We start from the raw sequence: 27,764 nt of genomic DNA on the forward strand, positions 1-27,764 counted from the left end.
CATTTGTTTTTACAAGTAATATTTCCGAATCTCATAACTAAAATAAATAGCAAACCATTAAGCCTAAAACATTCAGCAAGAAAAAACAATGAAAAGGACTCCATATTAATTAACTTTTTTAAATATTCAGCTTGAAATCATTCCTTATTGAAAGCTTTTGTTATGGCAGTGTTGCTGTTCTTAAGCATAAATTTGATCAAACTTCATAGAGATGCTAACAAGCAGTCGCTTCCTGATTCTGAGCTTTGTAAAAATATAATACCCATTATGTGAAATCTGAAACATTGTTATATTATTGAGAAGAAAATAGAAGGGAGGGAAAGAAACATAGGAAAAGGGAATCTAGTAAGAAACTCTGTGAAGGCTTCTATTGACAATCCTAAAAATTCACATGCACATAAATGCACACTGACAAACACATTTAATTTCTGCAGCATTCAGTAGTGACCTTTGTGATTTACCTAATGTTTTAGAAAGATTTGTCTTCCCTAATCCTGTGCAGCCTCTATTTCCCTAACTTTTCTATCTATGATATAATAGGAAGGTTAATTAAAACAGCTTTGACTGAAATTTGTGGCTGCATTTTTAAGTGGCCACACCAGTGCCCCTCACATGTTTTGCTTTTTGGGGGAATAATTCCACTAACATAAGGCAGATCATTGTGAGCAGGACTTTTTTTGTGCAAGAACACACCGGAATGCACTTCTGGCTGGCCTGGCATCAGAAGGTGTGGCCTAATAAGCAAATTACTTCCTGGTAGGCTTTTTCTACAAAAAAAGCCCTGATTGTGAGCAGATCTTTGCTGCCATAAAAGCAATGAGGTTGTCAATGTTATAGTTGTATGGGAGAGGGGTTGTACCATAGTTGGCACCATTTGGATTTTATTTTATAGGAAAACATTGTAAAAGTTGAGGAACTGGTGTTCAGTGTTGCAAAAATTGCTACAGTTGTATTTATTGGGGGAGGGAAGATTACTGTTCCTATAATAAACAATCCAGTTAATGAGAGTTGCTAACAAAATCTGAAAGTACATTGATTAAAATCAAGGTATGCATGCCTGAACAGTTAATAACAGGGCTGTTCAAGAACCAAAAGTAAACATCCATTTAAGACAATTCCATGTAATATTATTTTTATTTTAAAACATTAATATCCCTCTTTTTTAAGAATTATAGAATCATAGAGTTGGAAGGGACCTTCAGGGTCATCTAGTACAATCCCCTACACAATGCAGGAAATTCACAAATACCTTCCCCACACACACATACATTCCCAGTGACCCTTGCTCCATGCCCAAAAAATGGCAAAAACCTTCGGAATCAAAGTGGTCTGGAGAAAAATTGCTGACTGACCCCAAAGTGGCAATTAGCATTTCCCTGGGTATGAAAGAAAGGGTCACAAGAACCAAACACTGATGCAACCCTTCCTGCCCTCCTTCTCATGATCTGCCTAATTCATAGAATCAACATTGCTGTCAGATGGCCATCTAGCCTCTGCTTAAAAACTTCCAAAGAAGGAGAGCCCACCATTGAGGAACCACTCTGTTAGGAAGTTTGCAAGACAGTTTACATTCTATGCACCAAATGGAACTTCAAACTGAATTGAAAAACACATAGTATCTTAAAAATAGTATTAAAATTCAGGATCAAAAAACAACTTATCAGCCCTGACTTTGATAGCCTGGGAAAGCTGGACCTTGTCAGATCTTGGAAGCTAAGCAGGGTGGATCCTGGCAAGTATTTGGATGGGAGACCTCCAAGGAATACCAAGGCTGAGATTCAGAGGCAGGTGGCAAGCCATCTTTTTGAAACTTGGCAGGTGTTTTGAAGAGAGGCACCAGATGTTAAGCTGAAAATTTGCTGCCTCCAGCTCAAAAAAACAGCCCCCCCCCCAGAGCCTTAGATATCCACAGATCAATTCTCCATTATACTCTATGGGAATCAATCTCTATAGGGTATAATGGAGCGCCCAGCAGACACTTCCCTCCCCCCCACCACTTTCTGAGAACCCTGAAGTGGGGGAGGGCCTCCAAACCATAGGATCCCCTGCCCCCCAACTACAGGTTGGCATACCTAGTTCAGACAGGTTTCAAATATAATGGATCTGGACCATGCAAGACTTTTGTAGCAAACCAGCATCTTGAATTGAACCCAGAAACAAATAGATAGTCAATAGTTATTTCAGAACATATGAGATTTATTCATATCAGGCAAAATATGGATAGACACATTTTACAGTTTTGCTCTAATTGTGACTTCCAAGTTGCTTTTAAGGTGAGTCCCATTACAATAATCCAACTTGAGTATCAAATATTCTCTGTTAAATTGTCAGAAGATTTAGCATGACACTTGCAATTATTTCCTTTCATCATATATTCCACATATCTTGTTATCTACATGCTAGTGCAACTTTATATAAACACTCAACCACATGGTTAACTTCATCATTAGAAAAATCTGTATACTGAAGTGAAGCAATGGGGGGAAATAATACTGCAAAGAGAAAAATCTACTTCATAGTAGGTTGTTCTGTCACATTGTTGTGGTGAGAAAACAACATCTGTTGAACTTCTCTCTGGTAGGCAATTCTTGAGAACCCTTGCATTAACTCTGAAATACCTCTGAATGCAGATTTCTTCACAAGAAAGCTAATTATCAGTGCTGAGTTAAGAAGACCAATGGCCTGGCTTGGTATAAAACAAAATTGTTATAATATGCAAGTCACCAAAATAATAAAATAAAGTAAAATCATATATTGCTGGTTCTTTAGGCACTAGAAAAATAAGAAACCAAATCCAGAAGTTGACAAGCCACATAACAGTGCAATCCTGTGCAGAAACCAATAGACATACAAACTTAGACTGGAGCAGTTCTGTATATAATCATTCTTTTAGTTCCTTTAACTTCCACAAGACTATTTCTACTAATTTCCAGATAAGCAGCTTAAGATCGCATTGTATAGCAGTGTTCCTATACATTACTAGGAAGTTAATCTATTAATGTCAATAGGACTTAAATTATCATGGATAGGATTGGGCTGTATGTTGATTTTAACCTATTGGGCATGATCCACTCAAAGATGAGCATTTTAAAATCTCACTTACTTCAGTGGTAGGATTAAATACATTTTAAACTGTCTACATCTGAAAATGCTTAATTTTAACTAAACCATGTCCCAGTTGTTTTAACTGGGATTTGATTAAAACTTTGAAATGGAGGCTCTTCTTTGAAGATCTTTACCCACAACTTATTTTTCCTTTAAATAGTTGTAAAAATGCTAATAAAGCTCATGTTCTTATGAACAACCACTCCCAAATGTTTGCTAGGAGCTCCTTTTTGTTGGAGGATTTGCAGAAAGTAAAGCAAATATTCACATGTAAACCTTTCTGTGCTTAATACTGACTAGAAGAATTTGTTTACTTGGCTGCCATTTGAGAAGTGAAGTTTGTCCTCATCAAATTGCTGTAGCAATGATTAAAGTTCCCAACCCTGATTATAAGGCTGCAAGGACCTGAGTCAGCCTGCTGGTCCACATCCGCTGCTGAAGGACAGTGGCTCTAGTCTGTGAGGCTTAAGGAAAATGTCTTTTGTATCCCTGTTTCTTGAGATCCTTTTTACTGGAGATTCCAGGGAGTAAACCGGGATCATATATATGCAGTCGATATTCTCTGCCCTTAACTGGCCCCCTGCCATACTTCTGAGGGGGCAAATTACCTCTGAAATTCTGTTCTACCATTTAACCTCAGTCACATATTTGCAAAAAAAAAAAAGGGGGGGGTGGAGCTGAGCTTTAAAGTTGTGATTGCAAAACACATATTTCATCATATCTCAAATGAATGCAGCGTTGTGTTGTAAAGCTTGGGATTGTTTACTCTCCAGAGCTAAAACCTGTTTGTTTTTCACATGACTAGCCCTGTCAGCTCTGGCACATAACTCTACAAAGGGACAGTACACAAATCCCTAGTAAACCATACACAAATGCATAAGGGAATGCATTGTGGATGATACTGATAATACTGTAATGACAATATATCCACAAGTTACATGCCCATGCTCCCAAAATAAATGATGCAGAGCACAGCTTGGGAGCGCTGTGAGTCCCAAAGGAAAAGCTTGGGATTGTTGATTCTCCAGAGCTAAAACCTGTTTGTTTTTCACTTCTCCTCAAAATCTACCACACATATTACATTTTTTTTTTAAAGTTTAACTGCACCTCACCTATGCCAGCTCTGAATTTACCTCATAGGGAGCATTATAGGCTGATTCCCCCATGCATGTGAACTGCACCAGCACATCTGACCCAAGAAATGAATGTAAAAGACATAGACTAGCAGAGGATCAACATCTTACCACCAAAACACATCCCTTTCCAATAAACACTTGACATGGACAGTCTTGTCCTAATATGATTATACACTTTTCTAATGTACCATCAGACTTCTGCCATAACTGATTATTGCCCTGATCACTGGCTAAGGGTACGGCTGGCCCTGCCACTAGGCAAAACTAGGTGATTGCCTAGGGTGCTGGCCTTCTGGGGGCACCAAATGGGTGCCCCCATATGACGCAGTGGTATTATCAGTGCAGGGGGATGCCAGAAGTTAGCCTTGCCTAGGGTGCCAGGCAGTCTATGGGCAGCCCTGACTAAGGGACTATTCCCAGAATCTGATTAGCATTTTACTACCTAATACTCAATGCATACATAGATCTTCCCCCATCACTACATGCAGAGTTTACTCTTTAATGAATACCCAAAGAATATCCTTTCCACTGAAGTGAATTCTGCTCATACAAGAAATATTTACGTACTTTTAGCAACACAGAGCTTTGGGGACACAAAATGCCAGCTCTTAAGTTACTTGAACGCTGTGATTTCCCCTTCCATGTGGCTGTGTCTCACATTGTTCTGGTGTTGTTCAAAATGTAGGTTATTATTACTTCCCCATAGCATCATTGGTTCCTCAGGGATAACACTGCCTGTCCCAGCTGGTTTCAACATATTGTATCTTAGCAAAGCAGTGGGCATGATCATATTCAGATGCCAACTATTTTGTCCAGGTATCGGATTACCCTGCTGCAATCCTAAGCACATTTTAAAAATTCATTCTTGCCTTTCTCGCCAGCAGGGCCCCAAGGCAGATTGCATCATTCTGCTCTCTTCCATTTTATCATAACAACATCCTTCTATGCTGAGAGAATGCAACTGGTCCAAGGTCACCCAGTGTGCTTCCATGGATGAGTGGGAATTCGAGAACAAGTCTCCCAGATACTAGCCTGACATGCTTAACTGCTACATGACACTAGTACTCTAGGGAGCTATTAGGCAGTTATTTCCATTGAACAGAGTTGGATTTATTTCTGAGTAAACCTGCTTGGGATCTGGCTGCCAAACCCTTGGGATCTGGGTTTCACTGACTTCAGTTGAAATCCATTCTATTTAGAAATTGGATACTAAAAGCAATTGGCAGATCCATATTTTAAAAAATGTTAATTCAAAAGTAATTTCCACTATAGTCTACTGAACTTTTCTCTAAGCAGACACGGTTAGAATTCCTGTTAAATTTCTTGCTTCCCCTATTCCAGTTGCAAAGGGCAGATTAGACATTAATTAAACCAGTTAAAAATAAACTTGACAAAATATAACCTGATGGTAATTATTTCACAGTTAAAACTCTTGATTCTGTAATTTGGCTAAGGATATTTTAAAAGACATTGGGGTGTTGGGTGCCTTTATCCTAAATAAAATGTATTTGATATTATTCAGTGTTGATACCTCAAAGTATACTGGCTACTTATAAGACATCATGGCAACTTTACTGTAAAAATGAAAGATATGCATACAGAGTATATTCAATCTCATAGAGTCCCATAGTCAATGTGGTCATTAATCCATGGAGGTTTACAGACACAAAGAAGAGTTTTCCAAGACAGATAAATTGAAGGGACTCAGCTTTGATCTCGGGACTACAATAGAGGGACAACAATAGAGAGCTACAGCCCTGTTAAGAGCAACCCTTGTATCACTGAACTAGTACTCAATCAATATTTGGCTGGGACTGTTGCAAACTTCCTTTTCAGATCTTAATTTCTACAACAACCAAGGAATACAAGATAAGATACCCAATCAGGCTACTTAATTGTCTTTTATTGTACTGTAAATTACAGATATAAATGTTGAATTACTCTGGAAATTTATATTCCCCTACAATCAATAAGTTGATTTTTATGGGCATCTTCATCTGCAAACTAAATATGCACCCCATGTGACTCTGTTGAACTGAAATAGGCCTGCAGTGACATTTCCATTTCATAATATTTCAATTTTATTTCCTCTAGTAAAATGGATTTCAACAGAATCAGATTAACAGCATGTGATAGGAGCACCACAGGATGGGGTGGGGGGAAGATACTCATAAAGAGCCTTGTAGGAAAGAACCTTGCTGTCATCCCTGAATCTGGCAAAGAATTTTGAATTCTTGTAAATTCTGCTTGTCTGTTTAGCTCTTGAGTTTGTTCCATGCAATAGAAGGTGACATTTTTACAACAAGAAGCCTCTGTAGACAAGATTGGTCTGATTTATTGCTTTGTGTTTCACTCAATTTCTTCTTAAATTAACCAGAGAGCACTTTGTAGTTCTGCTTCATTTCCCCATTGCTGTTTTATAAACTAGCCCTGGGGGATGCCTGATGATCTATCAAGCTCAACTCCGCTTGATCTCTGTTCCCTAAAGCATATTGTAACATTAAGCAATAAAATAAATCTAATCTAAGGTGAACTGGACTCTTGCCCAGCATTCATGGGCTAGATAGTTTTGTACAAATGTTTCAAATCATCCCAGAAATGTATTTGAAATTCTCACTTTATTTTTAAATATGAATTTACTACACATTTTGTATTAGGCTTTAAAATGTTATCACTTAATCCTGTGTATGGCTAATATTGGCCATGCCACTGGAGTTATGTTGTCATTTAAAAAAAAAATTGTCAGCCATTCATTGTTATAATATTAAAACAATCTGTGTATCAGGTTCTCTGAATTCCCAGCTTTGTTTTTAAAGAATCTCTCTAGAACCTTTTATTGAAGAGCTATGCCAGGGGTGGCCAAACTTGCTTAACATAAGAGCCACAGGACATAAATGTCAGAGGAAGGAAGGCAGGAAGGCTTTTGCAGAAAAATCTGTATCATGTCCTGGCATTTAATATTGTTTATATTTACTGTTAAATGGTTGGGCAAGCTATTGCTGACCCTCATACTGTTAGCTGCCCTGAGCCTGCCTTGGCGGGGAAGGCAGGATATAAATTAAATAAATAAATAAAATCCCAGCAGGAACTCATTTGCATTTTAGGCCACACCCCTGACATTAAGCCAGCCAGAATTGCATTCCTGCTCAAAAAAAGTCATAGATGGATGGATGGACAGGGGTGGGAGAGAGGTGGAAAGAAAGCAACTTTAACTTTAAATGCATTTTCCAAGCCACTGGCTGATGCGGTGGGGGAGGACTTTGAGAGCCACACAATGAGTGATAACAGACGGGCATTTGGGGGTGGATGGGACACGTCCCAAATTAGGACAGCTGAAAAAGAGCTGTCTTGAAGCCTCCACATGCTCTCCCGCAAGGTGTCCCCATCCCGTCTATGGGGACACATGGGTGTCTTCAGACGGCTGTTGCGCTCCATTCCTGTCACTCAGCTTGGGGTTTTCCCCCAAGCCAGTTTGGTGTAATGGTTAAGTGTGCGGACTCTTATCTGGGATAACCGAGTTTGATTCCCCACTCCTCCACTTACACCTGCTAGCATGGCCTTGGGTCAGCCATAGCTCTGGCAGAGGTTGTCCTTGAAAGGGCAGCTGCTGTGAGAGCCCTCTCCAGCCCCACCCACCTCACAGGGTGTCTGTTGTGGGGGAGGAAGGTAAAGGAGATTGTGAGCCGCTCTGAGACTCTTCGGAATGGAGGGCGGGATATAAATCCAATATCTTCTTCTTCATCTTCTTCTTCATACATTTTCAGTAGTTGTGTGCATGCACATGCATATGTGAATACACAGCACCAAGGCACCTAACTTGGCCCTTCTGCTACCAGACGCCCTGGAGGCGATTGGCATGCAGCTCAGATATTTGCTACCACTTCAGAAGCGGTAGATTTTTGAGCCACACTGCGGAAGTCGGAGGACAGGGTGAGTACAGGACAACGGACAAGGACGGGTGGCAGATGTTTGTGTGTGGAAGGATTTTTTGGGTCGATTTCTGAGTTGGCCCAAAGTGCCTCTGAGTTGGCTCGAAGTGCCAATCTGTAATCATCCATTATGTGTGAAAGAGCCACATGTGACTCCCAAGCCACAGTTTGACAACTCCTGAACTATGCCTTTCCCCTTTCTAGCAGAGTATACATCTTAATGCAGATGGGGTCTCTGTCATATATGTTACACACACACACATTCTACATATATACATGGGCTTCATGAATCATGTTTCATTTATACATTACGTTTTTATACATACACATACAACTGTAATGTTTTGACTGTATCATGTCCTGGCATTGCATTGCCATTCCATAGCTGAACTAGAACTTTGCATTAGTGAAAGATTGTGGTAAACTGGTAATATTGAACCAGCAGCAGCCTGGCAATATTGAACTAACAGCAGCCCCTGTATTCAGAAGCAGTGTCATACTGAATGACTACAAAGCATCAAACAGGACAGTGTGAAATACTTCGGACTTGATAGAGAATGTAATGGGAATTATGAAGGCATTTCAGACACCCTATATTGCCACAGCTCTACACAAATATCAAGTAGTAAACTTTTAGAAAAGATCACAGCAGGATGAACTTGCCAGTCTTGCCAAGTAGACAGACAGACAACCTTTATTGGGATATAAAAGATAAAGGTATGTTAAAAGTTTAAAATACAGTGAAAAAACAAAGCAAGGAATAAATTAAAATAATATGGTCAGGATAGGACCAATTCAACAATTTAGATGAAATATTATAGCATGGTAGATTTGCCTTCTAATGACCAGGCTAGCCTGACGTCATCATGAAGACTGGGGATGCAAACCACCTCTGAACGTCTCTTGCCTTGAAAACCCTCTTGGGTTGCTATGAGCTGGGTGCGATGTGACATACTTTCCACCACCTTTTCAAACTCAGTTATAAATTAATGGGGAGGGGAGTGGAGCTTAAGATAGCTGATGAAAAATTAATCATTGTTGGTTTTAATTAAACTGGAAATTAATTATTTTTAAATATTAAACTGTGTTGGTCTTAATTAAACTTTGAATTAAACGTTGTTGGTCTTAAAGGTGCCACTGGACTTAGAATTTATTCTGGAATCTGATTTGTCAGCTCAGAGTTGCGCATCAAATCGCTCCTAATTTTTATACTTTCTCAAGCCCATATTCAGCAAATAAAGTCTAAACATATGATCATCCATCTGTCCCCAACATCCCCTTAGATCATGTGCATCCACTTCAAAGTCAGCATATGAAGTCAGTAATTGTAACATTGCTTCTAAATATTTGAGCTAGAGGCCGGTAGTCGCGTGTCCCATTTACAGTCAGCATCTGTCCTCTAATTCCATTAGAGTACAGAGCAAAAATGTTTCTCAAAACTCACAAACAGGAAAAGCATCATCCCAGCTAGAGAGGCGGCATCAGCTCTTTAGTTACTGACTGAGTAGGGCTTTTGTGTTCACATCTTTCTTTTCTCTAAACTGTTCTCCTCCTCTGTTCTACACACACACACACACACCCACACCTTCAAAACAGGGCTGGATGAAAAACTTGCTCAAATGTGAGCCTCAGGCAGAGAAGAAATAAAGAGAGGGGAGGGAGGGCTTGGTCCAAGATGAAAGTAAGAGAGAAAGAAAGGAGGCAATTTAGTCTGCTGCAGCCTGAATTGCTCTCTCACTGAAGCCAGGGTAGAGAGCTGGGATGAGTCGGGCTCTTTGGAATAGCGCACATGACTGGGGAACAATTCATTGTGACCATGCCTGTAGGCCAATTCCACTGGGCCAGAGAACAGAGAGTACCATTCAGGCACTAAACAGGAGGAGTCACCCAGCACAACAGCAAGAGCAACAGCAGTGTCTCCCAAGCACAAGCTCCAGAATAGGCTGTGAGAAGGCCGACATAAGTTTGGTCTCTTTTTTCATTCTCTATTAAAACCATCATCTTACAAACTTAGCAGCAGAGAGAAAGGGGACTAACCTGCAAACACAATAAAGCAGGGATATACAAGTGGCCTTCATGTTTCCAAAACGGATGATGCATTCCACATTTAAATGTCACTTCTTGGAGAAATCTTTTCTCCAGCTTTTATTTCTGTATAGTCATCATGCTGCTGCAACAGATGAGTCAGTCTACACACTGCATGCACACACAGGTGTCCCATGTTCAGTAGACTGTATGTTAAGTGCCATCAAGTTGCTTTCCTCTTATGGCAGCCCTATGAATTAATGACTTCTAAAACATCCTGTCATTAATAGTCTTGCTCAAATCCTAAAAACTGAGGGCTACGGCTTCCTTTGAGTGAGTAAATGCATCTCATGTTGGATCTTCTTTTCCTGCTGCCTTCAACTTTTCCTGACATTACTGTCTTTTCCAGTGACTCTTGTCTTCTTTTAATGTAACCACAGTACAATACCCTCATTTTCATCATTTTTGCTTCTAGGGAGAGTTCAAGCTTGATTTAATCTGGAACCCACTTATTTGTTTGTAGACTAGGTCTGCACAAATCTCAGCAATCATTTGGTGGCAGTGATATGACTCTCAATTGCTAAGCACACTATTTTGTGTTTCCCCTTCTTTGAACAGTGGGAAATTATGAGCATGCTCCACAGAGGGCTGAAGAACATAATTTATGATGTCTTAAATACAATTACACGTTTACAAGATATGGGAGAGAGAGAGAGAAAACACAGACAATATGACATTCAAGGAAGTATTGTTACCACCACCATGTTCAGTCCTATTGAGAATTCCCCAAACAGATTCAGGCAGTGCTTTCACTTTTTTGAAACAGAACAAGTCATAACCAGTTTCCAGCCCTCACATAGGTGCCCTTTACAAATTATTACAGTGACATGAGGGGTTTTATTTGGGGGTTTATGCCATTAGCCTAACATTTAATGGCCCAGCATCAATAAGTAGGGCAATCACATAGGTCTTCCCACACAGTTGTCATCCAATCAAAGTCAATGACTCAATGGTGCTGATCATTTAAGTGTTATGGCAGCAGTATGGGGCAAAGTAGGTTCCATATTTCAAGTATTGCTGCAACAATGTATGGCTCATACTGCAGATACTTAAAACTGCCAAGCACCTAACTTGGGGCATTCAACTATCCACTCCTTCCCCTGGACTTCCAGAACATGCAGGGGCAAAGCTATCTGTGGTGAACTAGGGCAAGAATGGCCTAGTCAGTGCCCGCCTTCAGGCAAAACTTGAAGAGGACTCAAAAATGTAGCTCAAAACTATACTTTTATCACCAGCTCCATAACATCTGGTGTGTATATTAATTTAATTTTTTGTTTATACCCCACCCTATCCCACAAGCGGGCTCTGGGCGGTTTACAACATTAAGAAACCTTACAAAACATCAAACAAACTACATCCAAAATAGATAATCGCATAATTACAGAATTGACAAAAACCATGATCCACATCATTGGCAACAAGTCATAGGTCACATATAGGCTGGTAATGTTCAGCATAACATAAGCATAAGGTGCTGGGAGGAGTGATGATTTCAGGGGACATCCGCTGGATCAATTAAAAGCCTGGTGGAAGAGCTCTGTCTTACAGGCCCTGCAAAACTTAGATAAGTCCCACAGGGCTCGGATCTCCAGCGGGACCTCATTCCACCAGGTAGGGGCCCAGACTGAAAAGGCCCTGGCCCTTATTACATTTTAATCCACCCTCCCTTTCTCTAAAGAACTCAGAAAACATACATGGTACCCTTTCTTTATTTTATACTCACAACTACACTGTGAGGGAGATTTTGATTGAGAGAAAGTGACTAGCCCAAGGTCACCCAGCAAGCTTCATAACAAGAAGAGATATGAACCCAGATTTCCCACATCCTAGCCTGACACTTTAAACTCTGAACACTGCACCACCCTGACTCTACACACACTGGTGTGTTAGTATATATGTACCATATAATAATCCTATGTGGCAACAGCAGCCTTAAACCAAGGTCCTAGGTGAACCAAGAAGTCATTTATCAATCTAAAAGATCATGGTAGAAACTAGAAGACAAACTGACCAGTTTTGATAATTAATAAAGATGTCCTGGCATAACGTTCACAATCAATAATATCCATTCGAACAAACTGAAGCCTAAATTCAGCTGCTGCCACAGAAAACATTGCAACTGTCCTAGGTAGGAATGAATATATTTATGGAATAGACTCCAAAAAGCAGTTCTGCTAAGAATATCAGACAACATTGTTTTGGAGACAAAATAAAAACATTCTGAAAAAGTAATGGGTAGATTTTCAGCAACAGGGTCCCAAAAACACAAAGTATGCACTCTGATGAGAGGTGCTTCTAAGTACATAGATGAAATGGCATGAAGTCTCTGAGTACCAAACTTCTCTATGATTCATAGGAAACAGTCTTTTTAAAAATGTGACTCAAGTTTAGGGGAATGTTTAAAATAATTACACCATAGAGTGACTTTGAAAGGCTGAATAGCTGCCAAATCCCTGTCAAGTTGCCAGATCACAAATCCTATTTTTAATTTGAGCTCCAGCAAATAAAAGTATTGGTTGTGATCAAACTAGTGGAACATATTTCCACTTAAATATGTTTAAGATTTCTTATAAATCATCTTGAATCTGGATTAAAGGTTATACATGCAACTTTTATATAGATACACCAGTCCATACCAATCAATATGTTGCAATTTGTGTATGCTTTCACTTAAACACATATTTTGTCTTGTGATACATTTTTTACTGATGTACAGGTGAATGAGTCTTTTCTTTGAAATCACTCAGGACTGAAATGTGAGGCAGACAAGCTAGCCTGAGGTGCGGGAAACATTTACAAGGAATTTACAAGGAAAACTCTGTTCGCTGTAAGTTGGGGGTGTTCTCCCCTGAATGTTATTATATTTCAGTCTTACTTTCTTATCTTTTATTCATGGAAGTAAATAATTGGGTCACTGTAAATATGTGGAAAAAGAGACTTTATTCTGACATGTCATTACTAAGAAAATAAGCAGGAAGGCTTAGAATCATAGAGTTGGAATGGATCTCCAGGGTCATCTAGTCCAACTCCTGCACAATGCAGAAAATTCACTGCTATGTCACCCCCTTACCCCCCAGTGACCCTGTTCCATGCCCAGAAGGATTGATAATCATAAAATCTAGGGCCTTATTTGACTGGGTTATCCAAATTCTTACATTGTGAAATACTTCATCGTTTGGGCATTATGCCCTTAATCTGTGGTGGATTTCATTTTTTCCTATATCACAGTCCTGTCAGATTTAACATCAGTGACCTGCCACTGTAGACAAGTCAGGGACTTGAAAATGGATTTCCCACATATGAAGTAAACAAGGTATTTTGGCCACTAAAAAATGTCAGTCCCTCAGAAAGGGGGCAAAAATCTCTATTTAATCTTCCCTCACCAGTCAAAATTTTGATATCACTATCAGATCTTTAATTGGTTACTTTAATTAATATCTTCTTAAAGAGATACTTAAGTAAGTGGCAATGAATAAGTACACTGTACAAGCAAAATGTTTCAATCAACCATCATTTTATAGTATCAGTATACCATTCTGATTTGAGAAAAAGCATGTAATTTTTCATCCCTGTTTTAAATTTAATTTATCCCATAGATGGGTACATCTCTAACTCCAAATATTAATATGAAAGATTTATCCACCCATTATATTCAGAAGATTCTCAAAACTCACTCAAAACTGATTTCATTCCAAAAAGTACTATTTACAAATATCTGGAATTACAGAAAGCCACGTCTTACTGAAAATTGGGTGACCAGCATTATTCAAGAGGTCACTGTACCCCACCCCAAAAAAACCCTGTGCTGTTCATATTACTAACATTGGATAAATGAGAAGTTACAACATTCCCTACCAATGGATATAATCTTCATTTAAAGACATCTGAAAGAAAGCGGAAACTGAAAGTCAATGCACATTTTCTTGAGAATCTCACTGAACTCCAGTACTTACTTCCAAGTAAACATGCATACATTTTGCTGCTAATGTCCTAAAGAGAGGATGGGCACATGACATTCTCAGTATAAAACCACTCATAATGTGTCTTTTTAATATTCAGAATCATAAGTAGCTATTATTATTAAACACAGCAAAAATAAATTCCCTTCTACTGATACACTTCCTTTAAAAAAATTAGGACATTGTTGATCTTTCATTTATCTCACTGACACTTGTAGCTTTTATCAGTACTAGAGTTAATATAACATGTTAAGCGAAAGTCAACAAAATTATACTCTGGAGAACATGAGTTTAAGATTTTGTTCTGAATGAATGGAAACTCATTATCTGATGTTCTCATAGTACGTATAGTATCATATATCATAGCATCTGATGTTCACAAAGAAATAGCAGGCTTTATCTCAATTAACCCCATTGTAGGTATAATTAAACTCTTTGAACATATAGTTTAAACTCATAACAAAAAAAAATGTAACTTGGAGGCAAATATTAAAACATGAAATGCCACAGAGAAAGAAAGAAAGAAAGAAAGAAAGAAAGAAAGAAAGAAAGAAAGAAAGAAAGAAAGAAAGAAAGAAAGAAAGAAAGAAAGAAAGAAAGAAAGAAAGAAAGAAAGACAACTAACACCAAAAGATTACAAACCAAAATTCAATTCCATTCAAATCAACAGAATTTATTTTCAGATACATGTGTTCAGATTTCAGATGCCGTAAGAGTAAACCAACATAACCTCAATAATTTCCATTTAACATCGGGATAAACTTTAAAACTAGTTGCATTTTTTGAAAATGTATTGGTCATTAAATATTCTTCTTTAGCCCATTCATTTTCTATAATATAGTATTTTATTGTTGTAAAAAATATTGGCTGTAATTCTTAGGACATTTGACTGAGAGTAAGCACCATTGAATAACATGAAGTTACTTTTGAGCAGACATTTTTTAGGCTTGCTCCCATTAAGTAGAAATCTACATTAGATGCAAATACCTTAAAAATCCATGAATCTGGTAGTGTTTTTCCTGCCTCTAAATGTGTGCAATTTTTTAAAAAATACATTTAAACACTATAAAGATGCAGCTATCTTTAACTCCAATAGCTAGGCACTTTCTATCTCCTTTGTTTTGACAATGCGGAGAGATACTATAGTTTTTAAATAATGGTTTCAGTTATCTATCCTGAATGGCTGTCGGTTATCTCTAGCTGTCTAGAAAGGCTAGAAACATTTTGTAGGTGAAAATAGCTACTTTTTCCACGGTGGAGAGTCCATAAAACTCCACAGAGCATTGGCTATTGGGGCTCATTGAATAATTCATCCCTCATTGCAAGACCATAATGTCTTTTCTGGGCCTTTTGTGGGGCCTGTTTTCTCTTCTTTTCTCCCTGAATTATAAAAAGATTGCCTTCTTTTGTCCACATCAAGCTGCTGCTAGCTGAACCTTTGTCTGGGCAAAGCTAAAGTGTGAGTTTCAATGGACTCTCCCCTCTTTGTTTTCCAAGTTCATCTCCAAGTGTAGATTGTGTATAGAAGGCCTTCTTTGTAAAAGCTGGAAAAGTTGTACAAATGTTTGACCAGCTCATTTGGTACTTTTGTCTCCTGCTCTCCAGAGCCTATGGTGGATGTGCAGGGCCAGCTTTGGAGGAGGAGTGTGAGAGGAACCTCAAACAACAAAGTCAGCCAGCATTGGCAACAGCCTGCCTGCTTACCCAAGCGACAAGGTCTTGAAAAACTAGTTATAACCACTAGCAACAGGCAGAAACCTGTAGAGAACTGGATTAGGTTTCCTTCCTCCATTTAGGTGGAAAATGCAAGTTGAACTACTAATCAAATCCACTAGAAATCAACACAAATCTGCATGACTCTCTGGAATGCATGAGAGGTACATCCCACTGACTTCAATGAGACTCCAAGTGGCATGCGTACTGTCCTAGTTTCCACACATCATGCAAGTATTGCGCATACTTAACAGTGATCAAATCTCAGTGAAATGGGACTTCCTTCGAAGAACATTCACACAGGATTTGTGCATTGAGACCTATTTCTTAAGCTGTTTTTTATATTTCTTGTCTAATTAGGTTTTTTCTTGTTTAAAAAATGATTATTATTATTTTTGCTTCTACTATTAGTTCTTGTGAGAACAAAAGGAACAAGGCAGAAAACCAGTGATCACAATGGACTTTTAAACTAGAACCAGATTTGTACACGTATATACGTAATCTTTCTTAATCTTAACTACAGGGGCACTTTAGCACTACAGCAACTAAACACATTTACGTAGGAGCTCCACTGAAACCAATGGGATGCACATCTAGCCAAAATCCGCCTTCCTCACCAGGGCACTAGCCTACTTCCCCTGTTAGAGAGGGAAATCTTTCCTATGACTTGAAGCCCTTGGGGGAAAGAGGCAGGATCGCGACCTTCTCTCAAGGATCTTCTCATACCACCACCCCCTTTCTCCTCCCCCTTTGCCTCTTTTTCTTTAATGACTTCAGCTTGACTAACCCAAAATACTGCTCGATTTCAGGACACAGAAGGGATGGGGCTGAACAGCTCTGGCCACACGATTGAGCAACCCGCTTTTCACGACGACTTCAGACAACAGCCTTCCTTTTTTGCCCCCATTGCGAGCCTCTTTCCACAGATCGCGAACTCTCCACAGAGGAGGCCAATTGAATATTGTGAGCTTTGGAAGGCAGAAATTGGGGGGGGGGGGGGCTTGTTTCCACCTTTTTCACCCGCCGACCACAACATCCATCTTGAAACTGCAGCTCTAAAGCCCGCTTTATCAAGTCTGCAGAGCTCAGAGTGGACCAGCACCGATTCTCAAGTCCGCCCTCCCAACACCGCCGTCCCTCCTTCCTCAGTCTATGAAGCTGCCTCATACTGAATCAGACCCTGAGTCCATCAAAGTCAGTCTGGTCTACTCAGACTGGCAGCCGCTTTTCTAGGCGACCTGCTGCTCAGACTGGCCACAGCCGTCGATGCACGTACTGTGGGACTTCGCATTGCAGTCTAAGCCTACCCATGTTTCCCCGGAAGTAAACCCCACGACGGTCAGTTGACTTGATTTACTGCCACAGAACTATGTTGAAAGAACCCAAGTTTCGGTCACGATCCGAAGGGGCCTTACTTCGAAATAAAATGCCTGGGATTCGTTGGGATTCCTTATTCCCATGTAAACCTCAACAGACCGGGAATTTTAAAGGAAACCTACATACAATATCTTTTCATTTACACAGTACCGTGCCCATCCGTGATAAATAAGTTCCATGAATTTCAAAATACTGATTCCAGTGCTGACAAGTCGCATGTATTTATGGCTGCGATTCTTTGTTGGTCTCATAGGACTCAATGGAATTTACTTCCAGGTAAATGTGGAAAAGACTGTCCTCCGTGTCTCACTGATTTCAAAAGGGATTACTTCCAATTCCAAGTAATTCTGTTGAAGACGAGGACGCGATACAATATGGAAATTTACTTCTTCTAAGCAGAAGTCTTACAATTTGTAGCCCAGCCTATCTACTCAGTCCCACATTATGCAGTGAGGCTTTTTAAAAAAAAAAAAAAAAACTAAGCGTTTTAGAATTGCAGCCTGAAATCCTGAACATACTGAGTGGAGCAAAAGCCCCTGAAACCGATGAGATCTTATTGCCAATTTCCATGGGACTTTAAAGTGCTTTGTATAGTAGTCACTGTCCCCAGCTCTGAAATGGCAACCTGACTTTTGAAAAAGGAAATGCTGCAATTTAACCAGATCTGCCGATGGCTAGGGTTGCCATCTTTCAAGGAAGGCAAGGCAGTGAGCACTCCCTAAGAGCACTTTCCTGGGAGTAGGCCCCACTAAATAAAGTAAGACTTATTTCTGAGTAGACCTGTCTGGGACTGCCCCTTAAATAACATTATTGGCCCTAGGGGTCAGAATACTTTCCAACCTGAAAGTAAATTCCGTTGATTTCAGTGGGGCTTTCCCCACGCAAGTAGGTTCCTTATATTGGATAGCCTTGCCTTTTCCCTATTCAGAGCCAAGTGGCAAAATAGAAATGGGACGGTAGTCTGGAATTCACACTACACTAATGCGTTTTACATCCGATTTTTACTGTGTAAGAATAGCAAAAATCCGGGTGTAAAACGCATTAGACGCCCTCTCTAGGTGCTGTCGCTGAATTCCATAAAGCTCCTGCAGAAATCTAGTTAGGAAGACCGGTTGGCAGCTCAGATCAGCCTCTGATACCGGTATACACCCTCGCCTGGTTTGTTTGTTTTTAATGAACAGAAATCATCTCAGCCACTTCACTCCGCCTAAGGGGAGATCTGCGGGCCTTACCTCTCTCGCTGAGGATGCCGTCAATGCTGTGCTTGGCCTTCTTCTCGCTCTCTTCCACTTCCTTCCTCTCCAGTTCTGCTTCTTCTTCTTCTCCTTTCCCAAATTTGCTTCTCAAAATACGACTGATGGAGCTCACTATGGAAAGAGAAAAAAGGCAAAACAGACGTGAAACAGAAGGTGAAAAGAACCTGAGAGGAGAGGAGGGAGCTCTGGTGAGATTCACTAAAACCAGGGTTGGGTTTGTTCCTAGAAAACTCGAGTCTGATTCCTTGTGCTTCCCCCTGGTCTGAGTAAAGTGACTGGTTGGCTTTTAAAAAGAAAAGAAAATCATCCCTTGGGCCGAAGTCTGTGAAGTGAACGGTAATGAATGTACTGGTGGTCAGAAAATCAGAATCTCTAAGCTGGTGAGACCAAAGTTCTCATTTCAAACAAAATCGGTGCAATCTTCCTAAACATAATTATTTACTGGCACACAAACTTAGCAGTAAGTTCCATTGAGTCCGTATGTTCAGATCACTGATTCTTAGCCGCAGTTCAGAGTATGTGGAGGAGGGGGATGTAAGAGCACCCAATCGGATTTCATTCCCATAGGTCAGAGTAGGATTTACTTTTAGGTGCTTATACAAGTTTGGAGCCTGCCCCAACTTACATCGAAAGCCTGGATCTATCGAAAACGTAGACCTACCAAGACCGATGGAGGATCAAACTGTTGAAACCTTCCCTTAACTATGCTAAGGAAACTTGCCTGGAATGCTGCGGTCTAACCCGCGCGCCATCGTGCAGATATATTGCATTGGAATCACCTAAGGATTCCTTTCCAGAATCGACGTTCTGTAAGACAATGCTGACAATGCTCCATCCCCACCCCCCCACGTGCTATTTTCCACCCCTCCATTATCTGAGAAGATTGCCCTCACATCTAAAGTAAAGGCCGTCAAAAGTAAAGTTTATGAGTGGGATAGACTGCGAATACTCTCCCTACAAGCCATGGACCATTTTAAAAATGAAGCAAGCAAGCAAGAATGAGCCCCGTGGAAAACCAGAAGAAAGGATTGCATGTATGCAAAAGCTCTTTCCATTTCCATCGTACGGGGGTCCTTATTTCTTTATAAATTGTGCCAATTTGTGTTAAGGACTTATATTTTCCAGATTCCCCCCTGCTAAACAATCCTGTCTCCGGAAAGCCTTCTCAAGAGCAAAAGAGAGAGAGACAGAGAGAGAGAGAGGACAGAGAAAGCGATGCCGTCGGATTTTAATTAAAAACAAACCTTCCCAGCTCCCCACCCCGCATGCTATATACATCTGCTTAAATGGTGATTAATCGGATCATCCGGATTTATGAAGTCGGGGGAAATGGCAAGCCGCGATGGTCACTTGTCTTCTTGCTGCTTTTACAACGCAGCGCCGGGGAAACCTCCATAAAAGAATCCGCGCGCGCTTCCCCCGACGCCAGGCGAGCCCTGTCCCGCGTCCCTTTCATCTCGTGCCTATAAGATAAAGCGCCTCTTACACGCAGAAGGCCCCAAGCCGGGACCTTAAAAGCTCGCAGGCTCCGAGCAGCGCCGTTTGATGTCTCCGAAGGGGGCTGCAGCAGATGAAACGCAGAAGGACCGTCCCGCAGGCCGGCCGAGTCCCCGGGCCAGGCCCTTGGCTTGCAAAGGAAAAGTGCTCCCGAGACGGAAAAGACCTTCCGGAGAGCACTCGCGTTCTGCGGGGTTTGGGGGGGGGGGGGGGGTTTAGCAAGCTGATTTGGAAACAAGTCCCACTAAATTCTGCCGGGCTGACTCGCGAGTAAACCCGCTTAGGCTCGGCGCATGGCTCGGGAGGACCTCTCCGACTGATCTCAAGAGAAGGAGTCAATCGAGTGTCGGGCTAGGCTCGAGTTTTGCAGGATTGCCAAAGAATCGGCCCAGGTGCCCCATAGTTTTTGAAGCCGTTTCTCTCCCTCTAAGGCGAACGAAGGCGCTGGAGCGGTGGAAGTCAAGCCAGGTCTCCGCTCCGGACAGCTGCGCAACCCCCGGGGCGGCCTGGGCTTATTTACCTGAGGGCACGGTGTTCCGATCGCACACGCCGTCCTTCAGCAGCTTGTCCCGGATCTCCCAGCTGAACATGCCCGCGTTCTCGCGCTTGTACTCCTCGATCTTCTTCTCGACATCCGGCGTCGTCACCTGCTTTAATGCAAACGAGCCAAAAAAGAAACAAAAAGTTTGCCCACGTTGTCAAGAAATAAAGAGAGAGAGAAAAGAACATACAATTGAAAACTGGTCGAATCTGCAAGAGTTGTATAAGCAGTGATTTAAAAGTTAAGATTAAAAAATCCAGCCTCGCTTCACGACCACTCCTCAGCTCTTCACCTTTCCAAGTAGACCCCGGAGTGGCAATTTGACGGCTAAACAGCCCAGGACCGGACGTTCAAAGTGGCCTCACTCCCTATAAAAATGAAGGATCGGGGCCCGCAATAGAAAAGGGTAGCAGAAAATAGGCTCAGAGGAAAAGAATCCGGTAGCCCTGTCCCGAAGCCCCAACTTTGGCAACACATTCCATTATACCCAATAGGACTTTCTCCCAAGCAATGTTAGAGAGTTCCGTTTGTTTTTAATGGGGGGAGGGGATCGATGGTTTAGAAAAACCCCAACGCATCCCTTTAAAGAGACAACAAAACGTCATTCAAAATGCCAAAAAGTTCATTGAAACTTGAGTCCAGCAGCAGCCAGCGTCGAAACTGCCGAAGAAGAGCAACAGCGCCGAGGCGCCTCCTCTGATATTCCAGGGAGACCGGGGGGGGGGGGGGGGCTATTTGGCTCAGGGAAGACTCCGGGGCATTCCGCTAACGCTGCACTTAAACCTCTTTAAAAATTAATATTGTGCCTTTTTATTTGAAGCATCTATAGAAAACATACAGCACACACAAGCACACACAGACGTGTGATTTTCCATGTCTTATATTGCCCTTCTGAAGTCTGCTTAGTTCTTTACCTTTAGCAATAATGTTAAAAGGCTGAGAGAAAGAAAGAGAAGAGAATCGAAATTCAGAATATTCCAAGCTGGAGAATTAACTTTTTGGTAGAAAACTGCATCAGAGGGACATGACCCTAGGCCTCAGTATCTGTTTTGCATTTAAAAAAAAAAAAAATCTGTACATAAACTGTGTGGGGAATTCTGTGTCACAGGACAGGGGAAATGCTTCGTGTGGATGCGCAGCCGATTCGCACATTGCCTTGGAAGTAGAACCTTTATCACAACTTTGCTTTCCATCTGTTGCATGGGAAAGCTCGGCCTGTTCAGGCAGGGGAGAGAGCGAGGTGGCTCCTAAGCCGCTCAGCCCTCACGCTCTTAAGGGAGGTCAGTTCCGTGGGGCGTCCTTGTCAGGGCCGCGCCGCAGGCACCCGAGCTCATTTCCGGAGCCAAGTTAAACCAGTACAAGCGCGATGCCCTGTTTATCGCACATTGACGCAATTATTCCGAAAATGCTATTTGGAAACCCGACCTGGTCAACTTCAGATTTCTTTCAGAACACCTAAAGAAAACGGCAGTCCAGGAGCACCTTGAAAACAGGCCGGCTGCTTGGGTGAGTCCAGCTGGCTTCATCAGTCACCCGGAAGGCCCGGCGACGGCACCATCACCCCTTTCAGGAGGGCTGCTCTGAACTGGTTCTGGGCCAAAAGCAAACACTGCCTCCCCCTCCCGCCAGCTCCCGGGGATCCCGCCAACATCATCCCAAAGCTTGGCACGCCGCTGTGCAGCCTGGAGTTTAATTTCCCGAACTCCCACCTCCCCAGGCCTCACGTTGAGGGAGGTCTACACACGAGAGGGGGGGGAGCATTTGGGGGGAGCGCCGCAAACCCCAGGATGAGATGGGGAGAAGGGGAGCAAGCGGAACCGGGGTGATCTGCACAGATCACCCTTGTCTTGCCTCTACAAAGGAGAGGAATTCACCTCTAGAAGTAACATTTTCTCCTGCACTCTGTCCTTTCTGTTTGCAGACGTAAATGAGAACACCCCATCCTGAGACATGTATCTTATCTATCACATGTGCCAGGGCGCAATCGCTGTCCTCTCCCCTCACTCCCGCCCCGATGGCAACTACATGGCAGAGCCAAGCCTACTAACAGGAAGCCAATGGCCAGGAATGACGTAGAAACGAAAGAAAGAAAGAAAGAAAGAAAGAAAGAAAGAAAGAAAGAAAGAAAGAAAGAAAGAAAGAAAGAAAGAAAGAAAGAAAGAAAGAAAGAAAGAAAGAAAGAAAGAAAGAAAGAAAGAAAGAAAGAAAGAAAGAAAGAAAGAAAGAAAGAAAGAAAGAAAGAAAGAAAGAAAGAAAGAAAGAAAGAAAGAAAGAAAGAAAGATCCAAAAAGGGCGGCAAGGGGAGACCTGCTTCTTCTTTGGCGGGGAACCTGCGCCTGTTGCTCCCGCACTCTCCTGCTCTCCCACCAGGCCTGTTGTTCTGGCAAGGCACACACAGGTGGGCCCTGGCCGTTCCGTACCCTGGATGAGGTAATTCAGACACCCACCCACTCCGCTCCCCTTCCTCCTCACAACCACGGCCCCAGGTTAGAACCTCCGAAGTGTCCACAGACTTGCGCGGGGAGTTTGTCCACTTTCCGGTCCCTCCTTTTAGCTGTGCTTCCTTTTGGCCACGGCCTTCCCTCCCTGGGATCCGAGGCTGCTGCAACGCCTGTTCCTCACCTTGGGTTTGCTGCCCCCGATGGCCCCGGGCCGGATGGAGCCGGTCTCTTGGTACCGGCAGAGGATCTTGGAGACGCAGCCGTGTGACACTCGCAGCTGGCGTGAGATGACACATGGTCTGATGCCGTGGTGGGCCATCTCCACGATCTTGTGGCGGATGTGGTTGGGCAAAGGCCTGCCGTTGATAAAAACGCCTCCGAGCTGATTGACTCGGCCCTGGCCCAAGGGAGTCGACACTGGAAGACAAAAGGAAGGAGAAAAGGCCGATTCGGAGCGGGCCAGGCAGCTTGCCCAAAACCGAGAACCCAGAGAGCCGATTCACACAACGCCCACAGAGGCACTCCTATTCCCACCGGCTCCAGCTCTGGCCCCGACACGGTTGGTGGGAATCCTCCCTGAACGCTTTTCCTTGGAGCTTTCAGCGCTTATGTTCAAGACAGGAAGCAATTAACCCGTGTTAATACAACACTCTTCACCCTCTCGGTCCTCCTACTCAAGGCCAGTAGATAAGGAGTGATAAAAGTGTGGCTTTCTTTTCAAGAAATAGATCTGAGCGAAGTGAGAATTGTAAACAGTTTTAATCGAAGAAGTGACTAAACCAATAAGTAGTGTTTATTTTGGATCTGTAGAGTGGACCTATGCGATCTTACTCTTACAGTGTGAAGAAACTCATTCCCGTCAATGGAGGCTTATTCCAATGACAAGCGGGTGTCTGTCTAATCAATTTCTCCATTTAGACAGAGTTTCAAACTTCTACACACATGCCAAAGTTGACATCTGGGGCTGGTTGCCCACTATAAATTGATTCCTCTTATTAATTACTCCTTCTCCCCACAAAAGGAAAACAGGCATTCTACTTAACAGGGCTATAGTGTCCCTCCTGAAATGCCTGTGGGAGAGAGACTCTTATGTTTTAAAAGGGGAAAGGTTTGGGAAAGTGAAAAAAATGAGGTTCCTCCCCCCTCCCAGTAATTGGCTTTGCTTTGTAGTATTCGGAGAAGAAGGGGGCTCGCTGGCATCTGTGAAATGACTTTTACTGGACAATGCCTATCTATATACGTTTAAATAGATAATTTAAAACCAGAGAAAACTTTACTGTGCGTAGTGCACTAGGACGGGCTGTAATGTATAGCCTGCGCAGGGAAGGGAAAATCGTACCATGAAGACTTTATAAAATGTCATATGGTTGTGTTATTGGGAACATCTGGGTTTAGATGGAAAACCGGGATCTGAATTTAGCAGCATATATTTTGGTTTGCTAGTTCGTTTCGCTCCTTCCCCCACCATATTTCTGTCGATGTCTGCCAACCATCCATCCTATTCTAAATCAATTTCTACAGTCTTGTTCTCACGTTGTTTTGTCCTGCATAAAGTTTCCCCACCCAGGCTTGGTGAGAGGCTGCCTTGCAAGTTTCACCTGCTTTCTTTTCTATCCCTTCCAAGTAGGGACAGGGATGTTCTCCTACTTCGATCAAATGCTTTTGTTTTAAATGGGGGTGGTGGGAAAAGAGAAACCGCAGTTTTCTCTGGAAGGTTCAGGGAGTCGACCAGCAGGGTTACTTCACATGGCCAAGGTCCTCACGAATCCTGACTGGTTTTGTTAGGAGTTATCACCTGCAGGCTTCGGACAAATTGTGGTGTTGCGTGGGAAAGGACGGAAAGCTTGGCAACAGGCAGGGTTTGCGTGGCAAGGACAAGCGATTTCAAGGAAGTTATTCAACATGACTGTAAAGCTCTCGTTTTTCCTTTTGGAGTAAAAGTAACAGCAAAGTAGCACCAGGAGTGCCTGTTTTATGGGGCTGACAGTAGGTGTCCCAACAGCTCCTGTCCGCAAAGAAGGCAAAATAACGACCAAAAGTAGGTCCTTCTTTTTCATTGGTCCTTAAACCAAGGGTAGTTGCCACGGGTTTGGATTTCTTGGAGTCATCCATGGACTAAAATTTGCAGTCGGGGACCCTGATACATTCATCTGCGAGGATATCCTGGCCCAAGTAGACGCCGAGACTAACTCCACCACAGTGAAACTGACTTGGGAAAGAATGGAGCCAATTGACGAGAACGGATGACCTGCCTTCATGTCATTGGATCCCGGAAATTTTTATTTCCAAAAAGGTAACAAAAACGAGTATCTCTCCGTTGTAGATGCTGCTATTGAGGTGAGGGACCTTTAGGGTACTGCTCTGTGCTGTTTTCCCACCTCTAGTCCTAACCTAATCGGATTTACATGGAAATAAACCCCGTTAATTTCAGTGGCACCTGCCTGCGAGTCAGATTACCCGCCAAACCTTTCAGTCTTCTGAAGTTCTTATTCACTACTTTCCCCCCACAGGCATGCATTTCCTCCAACTTCTTCCCCCAGCTCCACTGTCACAAGGGCCCCCACACACACACACTTTGGCCTCGCGCAAATCCAGAATCCCCTTCTCCGCTCTCTCGCTCGACGGCCTTACCTTCTAGTGGGAACCCGCTGCGGGGATAATTCTGCCCGGGAGCTGGTCGCATCATCCTTGGTACAGCTCCAGCCAGAGTTGTCATTTTGGACGCAGCTTAACCTTATTATATCCAGAGACTGCGGAGCGCGGGGGGCGCAGAGGGGACAAGATAAAACTCCGCTAAGAGATCCGCACAAAATAAGGAGGAAAGTTCTAACAGCCGCCAAAATCGGTGTAGCCAAAAGTGGGGGGAGGGGGAAAGTCTAGGAAGGGGGAGGGAAGATCGTTTGTCCTTTCTGTTTGTCAGTACAATTCGCTCTCTCCCAGCAGAGAGGTGACAGAGGGAGAGAGAGGGGCTGCCGGAGATTGGGGTTGGGAGAGAGAGAAAAGGAAGAGAAGTTTTGCCTGGCGAAGCAGAGGGACCTGCGGCCGCCGCCGCCGCGGAAGCAGCTGGCCGGAGAGCCGCGCGCTAGCTGGCCCCTCTGGCGGGATGAGCTCACTTTGATAGGGACTGGCCTTGAGTGGCAGGCAAGGATTCCTTCCTGTTGTTGATCGCGAGTGAAAGGGGACTCGGCTCCGGAGTATTTATTAGTTCTTTCACCCCAAGCTTTCTTGGGATCCCTGCGCCGCGATTGGCCAGCGGGAGACTGTCCCGTCTGGAGAAGACAGGCGCTGATTGGACGGAGGCGCCAACTTTCTCTTCTCATCCTGACAATCGAGGGCTCCGGTGGAGGAGTGTGACCCGGGCTTCGCCTCGCCTCCTTGCCTTGATGAAGTGTCTTTTCTTTCAGAGAATGGCCGGACAGGGGGAGACGCGGGAGGAGCAGGGCAGGGGAGAGGAGAGCGGCTGGAGGGCGCGGGCGGGGGCGGCGGGCGGACGGGGCATTCTTTTTTACAACCTCTCCTGGCACAATGCCACAGGGGAGGAGGACAGGACAATGAGGAAGTGGCCAGCCTCTTGCCTTGCTGGAAGTCAGCGCCTTTCTCTGCCCCCCCCCCCGCCCCTTTGCTGGGAGGTTGTAAACGTGCAGCTGGAAGTGCTGGAAATTAAAGAGAAACTCCAGCGCTCCTCTCGAGACGCTCTTTTGTCTTCCTCCCTCCAGACAAGCTTCCCCCTGGGTGCGTGTCTGGCACCCAGCAAACCTCGCTGCTCCCCTCCTCCTCCCTCCCCCACCCTTCCCCGTTTGGAAACTTTTCCAAAGCTGCGACGGCACTGGGAGGAGGGGAAAGCCTTGGGTCGCTCCCTCCTCAGATGATCTGCCGTGAAAGGCGAACCGCGCTCTCCCCACGGCCATCCGCGCTCTCCAAGCCAAGCAAGAGCTGCTCTGCACGCGCGGAAGGGAGAGCGTCGGGAGGCGCACAGATAAGAGCCGCGCACGCTCCTCTGTGTGTCTGTCTGCCGTGCCTTCAAGTGGATCTTGCTAAGAGGCGGCTGTTCCCAGGAATTTATTGTAGCATTCAAACTAAAGTGCTGGGGGAGAAAACCAAAATAAAAGAAGTTGAGTTTCTAAAAAAAAAAAAGACTGACTAGGAGCTAAAGTGACCACAGCAGGATATGACGCCAGGAGTGTTGTAAAGAGTGTCTGTCTTTAAAGAAGGTACCATTGTGCATGTCCCTTTATTTATAACTTGGTAAGTGCCAGCAAACTCGCCCCCTTTACACTCTGAAGTGCCAGGCCGGCTTTCCACAGTGCTCTTTATTTGCAATAGTCTATTCAGCGACTGTCACTCTTGAGCCTCAAGTTATTCAAGACCTTAATCAATCAAAAGGATGAGAATCGTTCAGGTCCCCCCCCCCTCCTTTGAAACAGAGGAAACAATGAGTTTTAAGCTTAAGGTCCACCACCCCCCGCCCAACTTTCTGATATATTTGAATTTTTTTAAGAAAAAAATCACAAGAAAAGAAAGGGGGGAAAGAAGTTGCTTATCATTTTCTGTCCTAGAACCGAAAACCGTTTTGAGAATCTCGGTTATAGTACAGCAAATAAAAATCTTAGAAAGGTGTCTCAGGTTTTTGCCAATGTTTGACAACATAAGAGAATTTTGATGGAGGGAAGAAAGATTTCCGAATAGTTATGGAAGTTTGTAGAGAGATTATGAGACTCCAATTAT

At 43.1% G+C, this 27,764-nt stretch overlaps 1 protein-coding gene across 1 annotated transcript in view; it reads right to left on the reverse strand.

Annotated features, from left to right (window-relative positions):
* The window catches only part of PAX3 (paired box 3), a 174,270-nt gene extending 148,475 nt beyond the window's left edge, over positions 1 to 25,795 (reverse strand). Inside the window, exons 1-4 of the mRNA XM_060242184.1 lie at positions 25,671 to 25,795; positions 23,221 to 23,456; positions 20,578 to 20,707; positions 18,537 to 18,671 (exon numbers count right to left, since the gene is read on the reverse strand). Of these exons, the coding sequence (XP_060098167.1) occupies positions 18,537 to 18,671; positions 20,578 to 20,707; positions 23,221 to 23,456; positions 25,671 to 25,755 (586 nt within the window). The 5' untranslated portion in view covers positions 25,756 to 25,795. The remainder of the gene's footprint in view (positions 1 to 18,536; positions 18,672 to 20,577; positions 20,708 to 23,220; positions 23,457 to 25,670) is intronic.
* Between the last annotated feature and the right edge of the window lie 1,969 nt (positions 25,796 to 27,764).

This window comes from Heteronotia binoei, chromosome 6 (genome assembly GCF_032191835.1).
Source record: "Heteronotia binoei isolate CCM8104 ecotype False Entrance Well chromosome 6, APGP_CSIRO_Hbin_v1, whole genome shotgun sequence".
Taxonomy (NCBI): domain Eukaryota; kingdom Metazoa; phylum Chordata; class Lepidosauria; order Squamata; family Gekkonidae; genus Heteronotia; species Heteronotia binoei.